The 10000-nt window shown below is 46.6% G+C and overlaps 1 protein-coding gene across 1 annotated transcript in view; it reads right to left on the bottom strand.

The window, feature by feature from the left end:
* LOC106578148 (cytochrome P450 26B1) overlaps window positions 1-10000 on the bottom strand; it is a 29968-nt gene that overhangs the window by 11630 nt on the left and 8338 nt on the right. The window contains exon 2 of the mRNA XM_045701646.1: window positions 4542-4766. Coding sequence (XP_045557602.1) covers window positions 4542-4766 — 225 coding nt within the window. The remainder of the gene's footprint in view (window positions 1-4541; window positions 4767-10000) is intronic.

Here is a 10000-nt window from a genome sequence, read left to right as displayed (position 1 = left end):
TAGTGTGTTTCTACCTCCTAACATTAATACTAGTTAGTGTGTTTCTCTACCTCCTAACATTAATACTAGTTAGTGTTTCTCTACCTCCTAACATTAATACTAGTTAGTGTTTCTCTACCTCCTAACATTAATACTAGTTAGTGTTTCTCTACCTCCTAACATTAATACTAGTTAGTGTTTCTCTACCTCCTAACATTAATACTAGTTAGTGTGTTTCTCTACTTCCTAACATTAATACTAGTTAGTGTGTTTCTACCTCCTAACATTAATACTAGTTAGTGTGTTTCTCTACCTCCTAACATTAATACTAGTTAGTGTTTCTCTACCTCCTAACATTAATACTAGTTAGTGTTTCTCTACCTCCTAACATTAATACTAGTTAGGTGTTTCTCTACCTCCTAACATTAATACTAGTTAGTGTGTTTCTCTACCTCCTAACATTAATACTAGTTAGTGTGTCTCTACCTCCTAACATTAATACTAGTTAGTGTGTTTCTCTACCTCCTAACATTAATACTAGTTAGGTGTTTCTCTACCTCCTAACATTAATACTAGTTAGTGTGTTTCTCTACCTCCTAACATTAATACTAGTTAGTGTGTTTCTCTACCTCCTAACATTAATACTAGTTAGTGTGTTTCTCTACTTCCTAACATTAATACTAGTTAGTGTGTTTCTCTACCTCCTAACATTAATACTAGTTAGTGTGTTTCTCTACCTCCTAACATTAATACTAGTTAGTGTTTCTCTACCTCCTAACATTAATACTAGTTAGTGTGTTTCTCTACCTCCTAACATTAATACTAGTTAGTGTGTTTCTACCTCGTAACATTAATACTAGTTAGTGTTTCTCTACCTCCTAACATCAATACTAGGACCAGTTTACTAGACCCTGCTCCTAACAGCAATACTAGGACCAGTTTACTAGACCCTGCTCTTACTAGACCCTAACCTTAACTGCTGAGGCTGAAACTCAAAACTGACCCAAGATCAGTATCTAGAATACAATGGTACGATAATGGGAATGGGAATAGGTTTTAATAGCTTGTAATGTATAGTCCTGTCTATATCTCAACGTTTGTAATGTATAGTCCTGTCTATATCTCAACGCTTGTAATGTATAGCCCTGTCTATATCTCAACGTTTGTAATGTATAGTCCTGTATATATCTCAACGTTTGTAATGTATAGTCCTGTATATATCTCAACGTTTGTAATGTATAGTCCTGTATATATCTCAACGCTTGTAATGTATAGCCCTGTATATATCTCAACGTTTGTAATGTATAGTCCTGTATATATCTCAACGTTTGTAATGTATAGCCCTGTATATACCTCAACGTTTGTAATGTATAGCCCTGTATATACCTCAACGTTTGTAATGTATAGCCCTGTATATACCTCAACGTTTGTAATGTATAGCCCTGTATATACCTCAACGTTTGTAATGTATAGCCCTGTATATATCTCAACGTTTGTAACTTTCTTGTATAAATGATTGCCAAAAGAGAACTGTGCCAGCCGTCTCTCTGTACTCCTCCATCCCTCCATCCCTGCACCCCTCCACCCCTCCATCCCTCTATCCCTCCACCCCTCCACCCCTCCATCCCTCCATCCCTCCACCCCTCCATCCCTCCATCCCTCCACTCCAGTCATTCCTCCATCCCTCCACCCCTCCATCCCTCCACTCCAGTCATCCCTCCATCCCTCCACCCCTCCCTCCCTCCACTCCAGTCATCCCTCCATCCCTCCACTCCAGTCATCCCTCCATTCCTCCATCCCTCCCTCCACCCCTCCATCCCTCCACTCCAGTCATCCCTCCATCCCTCCACTCCAGTCATCCATCCATCCCTCCACTCCAATCATCCCTCCATCCTAGAAAGTTGTAGTGCAGTCCTCTATAAAGCGCCCTGTAATGATTTCCATACGTTCTAAATTACCTGAAAATGCTCAGTGCTGCTGGTTCCACAGAGTCCTTTATTATTTAAACTCTGTTTTTCTTCTCTGTCTCTCTCTCTGTCTCTCCCTCTGTCTCTCTCTCTCTCTGTCTCTCTCTCTCTCTCTCTCTCTCTCTCTGTGTCTCTCTCTGTCTCTCTCTGTCTCTCCCTCTGTCTCTCTCTCTCTCTGTCTCTCTCTCTCTCTGTCTCTCTCTCTCTCTGTCTCTCTCTCTCTCTCTCTCTCTCTCTGTGTCTCTCTCTGTCTCTCTCTGTCTCTCCCTCTGTCTCTCTCTCTCTCTGTCTCTCTCTCTCTCTGTCTCTCTCTCTCTCTGTCTCTCTCTCTCTGTCTCTCTCTGTCTCTCCCTCTGTCTCTCTCTCTCTCTGTCTCTCTCTCTCTCTCTCTCTCTCTCTCTCTGTGTCTCTCTCTGTCTCTCTCTGTCTCTCCCTCTGTCTCTCTCTCTCTCTGTCTCTCTCTCTCTCTGTCTCTCTCTCTCTCTGTCTCTCTCTCTCTGTCTCTCTCTGTCTCTCCCTCTGTCTCTCTCTCTCTCTGTCTCTCTCTCTCTCTCTCTCTCTCTCTGTGTCTCTCTCTGTCTCTCTCTGTCTCTCCCTCTGTCTCTCTCTCTCTCTGTCTCTCTCTCTGTCTCTCTCCCTCTGTCTCTTTCTCTCTGTCTCTCTCTCTGTCTCTCTCTCTCTGTGTCACTCTCTGCCTCTCTCTCTCTCTCTCTCTCTGTCTGTGTCTCTCTCTCTGTCTCGCCCCTCTCTGTCTTTCTCTCCCTCTCTCTATCTCCCTACAGTCTACACTCCCACCTCTTCCCGCCCTTTTAATTTTTTTTAATCTTTGTCAATGTATCTCTCTTTTTAACCCTCCCCCCAACCACCACCGTCTTTATCCTTCATCATTCCACCTCTCAGTAATAAAATGAGATTAGGTAAATTATGTTTCCCTCTGCTGGCAACTAAAGAATCTGCAGCCAATCACACACAAGATGGGTACAACCAGAGCTGTGGCCTGTCTGTCTGTCTGTCTGTCTGTCTGTCTGTCTGTCTGTCTGTCTGTCTGTCTGTCTGTCTGTCTGTCTGTCTGTCTGTCTGTCTGTCTGTCTGTCTGTCTGTCTGTCTGTCTGTCTGTCTGTGTGTGTGTGTGTGTGTGTGTGTGTGTGTGTGTGTGTGTGTGTGTGTGTGTGTGTGGGTCTGTGTGCGTGTGTGTGCGTGAGTCTGTGTGCGGGTCTGTGTGCGGGTCTGTGTGCGTGTGTGTGCGGGTCTGTGTGCGTGTGTGTGCGTGTGTGTGCGTGGGTCTGTGTGCGTGTGTGTGTGTGTGTGTGCGTGGGTCTGTGTGCGTGTGTGTGTGTGTGTGTGTGTGTGTGTGTGTGTGTGTGTGTGTGTGTGTGTGTGTGTGTGTGTGTGTGTGTGTGTGTGTGTGTGTGTGTGTGTGTGTGTGTGTGTGTGTGTGTGTGTGTGTGTGTGTGTGTGTGTGTGTATCTGAGAGTGGGACAGTCTCTTTGGACAAACCGTGAGAACGGAACGGCTTCCACCTATCCAACCCCTTATCTACCCAGAGAGAGAAAAGAACGAGAGAATACCTCTCCCCCTCACCTCTCTCTCTCCCTCTCCCCCTCACCGTCTCCCTGATTACCTGTCTGTCCTCTCCCCACTTTCTCTCCTTACCCCCTCCTCTCTCTCTCCCTCTCCCCCTCACCTCTCTCTCTCCCTCTCACCTCTCTCTCCCTCTCCCTCTCCCCTCACCTCACCTCTCTCTCTCTACCTTTTCCCCTCACTCTCTCTCTCTACCTCTCCCCTTCACTCTCTCTCCCCCTCACTCTCTCTCCCTCTCTCTCTCCCCCTCACCTCTCTCACCCTTGTCTCTCTCTCCCTCTTCCCCTCACCTGTCTCTCTCTCTCTCTCTCCACCTCTCCCCCTCACTCTCTCTCTCTACCTCGCTCCCTCACCTCTCTCTACCGCTCCCCCTCACCTCTCTCCCCCCACTCTCTCTCTCTCTCCCCCTCACTCTCTCTACCTCTCCCCCTCACCTCTCTCCCACTCACCTCTCTCTCTCTGTCTGTTCAGTGCCAGGCCCATTACAGGAAATTACACTTTTACTCTCTCCTCATTATCCTCTTATCCCCTGGGCGCCCACACACACCCACACCCCCACACACACACACACACACACACACACCCTGCCCAAACCCGCCCTCTCCCCAGTCATTGTCCCATCTAGAAACAGAGTGGTTCTGTGTGTATCTCTTGCTTCCTCCAGGGAAGGGGCTCATGTTACCACCGCTGTACCCAGGGAGGGTGAGGGGTCAATGGGGTGTAATCTGGGCCATGCTCGCCTGGCTCTGGAGGTCCTGGAGGCCCCCTGTACACAAGCCCCTATAATGACCTGCGATTAGTCTGACTGCTCTCCGATGCACAAGGAGCCTCATTCTATACCTGGACCATGTATATATATGTGTGTGTGTGTGTGTGTGTGTGTGTGTGTGTGTGTGTGTGTGTGTGTGTGTGTGTGTGTGTGTGTGTGTGTGTGTGTGTGTGTGTGTGTGTGTGTGTGTGTGTGTGTGTGTGTGTGTGTGTGTGTGTGTGTGTGTGTGTGTGTGTGTGTATTACCTTTCGTCTCTTGCGGTGTATATCTCCTATAGAGTTAGCCAGTGAGTTTGGTCCTAGTAGGGTTGAGGTGCTCTGAGGCCAGTCCACGCTGACCAATGTATGCTCTCCCATTAGAACCTTCCGAACGTTTTCCGCACCGGTGACCCGGATCAGGGGGCGTCCCAACAGGTGGGTCTTAAAGACGTTACCGTACTTTTGCCTCCGCGATGCGTGGAATGCTGACCCCTGAATGATGAAAAGGAAGGAAGGGGGGGGGGGGGCTGTTAGGAAACACTGATTTACATTTTTATCCATCTCTTCTTCTGACTATAGGGAACAAAAACACACAAACACAAAAAAACATCCACACTCATTGAAAGCCAATAACCGAGTCAAACTCCAGAAAGCCTCACAGTTCAAGCAGCAGCAGCAAGAGGTCTCTGTCCCCCGTTCCTGTTCGTGACCTTTCCAGATTGGGCGTTGTGCCAACTAAGGCAGGGTTAAGGGTTCAGGGATGAGCGATGAATTCGTTTTCACCACAGAGGTGATCTCACTAGCTCATAACACATACATGTCTTACAGCTGCAGACCTAAGGATCCAGTCTTAAACAGATGTAGGGTTAGCCCTGAACGGCTGCAGGCCTAAGGATCCAGTCTTAAACAGATGAAGGGTTAGCCCTGAACGGCTGCAGGCCTAAGGATCCAGTCTTAAACAGATGAAGGGTTAACCCTGAACGGCTGCAGACCTAAGGATCCAGTCTTAAACAGATGAAGGGTTAACCCTGAACGGCTGCAGGCCTAAGGATCCAGTCTTAAACAGATGAAGGGTTAACCCTGAACGGCTGCAGACCTAAGGATCCAGTCTTAAACAGATGAAGGGTTAGCCCTGAACGGCTGCAGACCTAAGGATCCAGTCTTAAACAGATGAAGGGTTAGCCCTGAACGGCTGCAGGCCTAAGGATCCAGTCTTAAACAGATGAAGGGTTAGCCCTGAACGGCTGCAGGCCTAAGGATCCAGTCTTAAACAGATGAAGGGTTAGCCCTGAACGGCTGCAGGCCTAAGGATCCAGTCTTAAACAGATGAAGGGTTAGCCCTGAATGCTTGCAGACCTAAGGATCCAGTCTTAAACAGATGAAGGGTTAGCCCTGAACGGCTGCAGGCCTAAGGATCCAGTCTTAAACAGATGAAGGGTTAGCCCTGAATGGCTGCAGGCCTAAGGATCCAGTCTTAAACAGATGAAGGGAGGGATATGATGTCATCTTTGTGAAAGGAGGCAGGACAGAAAGAGGGAGAGATCCACAGACAAAAGGAAACTGGTGTAAACTGTGTGAGAGAGTTTCATGTCAAGCGAAACATCAATCTCTGATTTAACTCACGCTATCAACATTGCACCCCTATTGGCCAAAGCACGCACGCACGCACGCACACACCTGTCCCCTACTGCTCTTCCTTTCCTCTCCTCCTTTCTCTAATCCCTCCATCACTCTGTTTGGCCTCTGAGGACCATGGCAGAGGATTATGGGAGAGAGGCATAGCAGGGAGCTGAAGAGTTCACACACACACACACTCTCTCTCTGATACACACACACACACACTGAAACACATACATACTGCGCCTGCCCTCGTTCACCTCCTAATGTGCGTCTAATAGCTAATCTGGTATTTAATAACAGAGGATATGACCTATGGGTAGGAAGAAGGGGAGGGAGAGAGAGAGAGAGAGAGAGAGAGAGAGAGAGAGAGAGAGAGAGAAAATGTGGGAGAGGGAGGTAGAGATTGAACGAGAAGAAGACAGAGAGAGAGACAGACAGAGAGACAGAGAGAGAGAGAGAAAGAGACAGGGAGAGAGAGAGAGAGAGAGAGAGAGAGAGAGAGAGAGAGAGAGAGAGAAAATGTGGGAGAGGGAGGTAGAGATTGAACGAGAAGAAGACAGAGAGAGAGAGACAGACAGAGAGACAGAGAGAGAGAGAGAGCGAGAGTGAGAGAGAGAGAGAAAGAGAAAGACAGAGAGAGAGAAAGAAAGAAAGAGACAGGGAGAGAGAAAAAGGAAGATGGAGAGAGAGAGAGAGAGAGAGAGAGAGACAGAGACAGAGACCAAAGTGTTTCATAGGAAATAGAGTAACAGTCCAATACCAAACCTCTCACTGGAACCTCAGTACCAATGCCAATGCAGGGGGAAAGGAGACAAGTAGGGCGAGGAGTCTATTTACGTATTGGAATGTGCCCTTCCACTGTACGGAGAGGTTCCCCCTAGACTCTGACCTAAGGTCTGTTTTACAGTGGTTGAGGTTGGGGTTTAGTGGTCGAGGTTAGAATTTAGAGCTTGAGGTTAGGATTTAGAGCTCGCGGTTAGAATTTAGAGCTCGAGGTTAGGATTTAGTGGTCGCGGTTAGGATTTAGTGGTCGCGGTTAGAATTTAGTGGTCGAGGTTAGAATTTAGTGGTCGAGGTTAGGATTTAGTGGTCGAGGTTAGAATTTAGTGGTCGAGGTCAGGATTTAGTGGTCGAGGTTAGGATTTAGTGGTCGAGGTTAGGATTTAGTGGTCAAGGTCAGGATTTAGTGGTCGAGATTAGGATTTAGTGGTCGCGGTTAGAATTTAGTGGTCGAGATTAGAATTTAGTGGTTGAGGTTAGGATTTAGTGGTCGCGGTTAGAATTTAGTGGTCGAGGTTAGGATTTAGTGGTCGAGGTTAGAATTTAGTGGTCGAGGTTAGGATTTAGTGGCCGAGGTTAGAATTTAGTGGCCGAGGTTAGGATTTAGTGGTCGAGGTTAGGATTTAGTGATCGAGGTTAGGATTTAGAGGGCAGGATTTAGTGGTTGAGGTTAGGATTTAGAGGTCAGGATTTAGTGGTTGAGGTTAGGACTTAGAGGTCGAGGTTAGGACTTAGAGGTCGAGGTTAGGACTTAGAGGTCGAGGTTAGGATTTAGAGGTCGAGGTTAGGATTTAGTGGTCGCGGTTAGGATTTAGTTTGGGAAAGCTGATCCTAGATCTGTGCCCTAAGCTAAAGGAAACTTCTACCAGACGCAAACACACACCGACAGCAGCTAACAGGGCAGCCCTCACGACTGCTAGAGTGGACAGAGAGGACTAGAGGGCATACAGAGGTTTACTGTGGCACACACACACACACACACACACACACACACACCCACCTAGGGGTTCCATGTGTGTTTTCCGTCTTTTGGGTTTGAGGCCGAGTTAGGACAACATGGGGGCTTGTCAAACTTACCACTCACTCACACACACACACACACACACACACACACACACACACACACACACACACACACACACACACACACACACACACACACACACACACACACACACATCCACAGCCACACCCACTCACAAATTACTCAGCAAATACACACAAACATACAATCACCTAGTCACACACCAAATAAACACACAAACGTACCTAGTCACTCAACAAACGTTTGTAAACACAAACACAAACAGACTTATAAACACACACGCAGACTTAGAAACAAACACACAGAAGATAATTAGTTAGATGGGAGAACGACACTGGAATGGCGATGGCTGACATTTTACGTGCTCCAACAACTCTTATTTACTGTGGGGGTTTTTTTCACGTTGTTTGTGATTTATTTAGTACATAATGTTTCTGCTATTGTCTCTTATGACTGAAAAGACCTTCTGGACATCAGAAGAGCGATTACTCACCTGGAACTGGACAAAAATGTTTCTGTAATAAGTGTGATATAAAACCCAAATCTCTCTCATTCGCCGGGAAGAAAATAAGGAAATAGAGGGGCGGAGATCGGGGTGCGTTGTGTGTTCAACTATGATGTTGTTCAAGGTGAATTAATATTTATCTTCCTGGCAACTTGGTTGTTTTTTTCTGGAAAATTGTGAAGTTTGATTATTTTTTTTTTTTTTACATTTACTCTCAGGACCCAATTATAGCAATATTGCTGTAGAATATTAATGTTCTGTTGAAGACCTTTTTTGGTTGGTGATAGAAGTACCAAGTCATCTGCATATAGCATGTATTTCACCTCTGTGTCAAATAGTGTGAGTCCTGGGGATGGAGAATGGTCCAACAAGTCTGCTAATTCATTGATATAAATGTTGAAAAGGTTTGGACTCAAACTGCAGCCTTGTCTCACACCTCGACGTGGCAATAATAATTCTGTAATTTTATTTTTTTCATTGCACACTTGTTTTCTGCGTACGTACATTTTATTAAGTCATACACCTTACCACCTTGTGCTGATTTTAAGCATCTAATTTCTGATGTTATCTAGACCATAAGCCTTCTTTGATTATGTAGATCTGAGCTTTTCATGTAGTTCTTGTTGGGTTATGGGTAATCTAATGGATTTTGGTGGTTTTTAATGACTGATTCAGGGATGTTCCATTTTTTGTGAATTGAGAATTGGTTATAAGTCTTTTTGTGGGATTTTTTTGTATTAATTATCAAAATAACTTTTCAAAATTGTCTCTCTCTGTCTCCCTCCCTCTCCCTCTCCCTCTCCCTCTCTCATAAAGGGCTACTGCTCGAACCTAGTCAGGACTTATGACCTGTGTGTGTGTGTGGGTGTAAATGGTTGGTTATTTTCGAGGCTAATATTAGCAGGGAGTTACATCCTGTTTGTTTGGCATAACACACCTCTCGACTCGACGGCGCTGCAAACACACACTCTTCTTGTTGGTCTCCTCTCTTCCACATGTCTTGTATTAGGCACAGATAACTTTGGCTCCATCACAATTGTTATTCCCATGATTCCTTGCATCCTCTCTCGCCACCTCCATCTCAACCATATTGGAGCCTATGAGAAGGAGGTGAGGAGAAAGGATGCAAGGAATCCAGGAAGATTAATGGGGATGCGGTCCTTGGATCTCGATCTCTCTCTCTTGATCTCTCTCTCGCCCTCTCTCCTTCTCTCTTGCCTTCTCTCCTCTCTGCTCCTCTCTTGCCCTCTCTCCTCTCCTCCCTTCTCTCCTTCTCTCCTCCCCTCTCCTTCTCTGCTCCTCTTTTGCCCTCTCTCCTCTCCTCCCTTCTCTCCTTCTCTCCTCCCCTCTCCTTCTCTCCTCCTCTCTTGCCCTCTCCTCCTCTTTTGCCCTCTCTGCTCCTTTCTTGCCCTCTCTCCTCTCCTCCCCTCTCCCCTTCTCTCCTGCTCTCTTCCCCTCTCTCCTTCTCTCCTCCCCTCTTGCCCTCTCTCCTCCCCTCTCTCCTTCTGTTCTCCTCTCTCCTTCTGTCTCTTATTCCACAGACAGACTTCAGATGTGGGCCAAGAGGTCAAGGGAGAGAGGGGGGGGTGGGAGAGGGAGACAGAGATTGGGGGAGAGAGCGATAGATTGGGGGAGAGAGAAAGCACACACTACCGGTCTGCATGGCAGTGCAATAACAGAGAGTGAAAGAGACCCTTGTACCCTGTGCATGTGGAACACCCCTATATGTTATACAGTACACACACACACACATCCTGCGGCAACCTAAACCAGGCC

The sequence above is a fragment of the Salmo salar genome, chromosome ssa18 (genome assembly GCF_905237065.1).
Source record: "Salmo salar chromosome ssa18, Ssal_v3.1, whole genome shotgun sequence".
NCBI lineage: Eukaryota > Metazoa > Chordata > Actinopteri > Salmoniformes > Salmonidae > Salmo > Salmo salar.
This window is presented reverse-complemented; position numbering and strand designations above follow the sequence as displayed.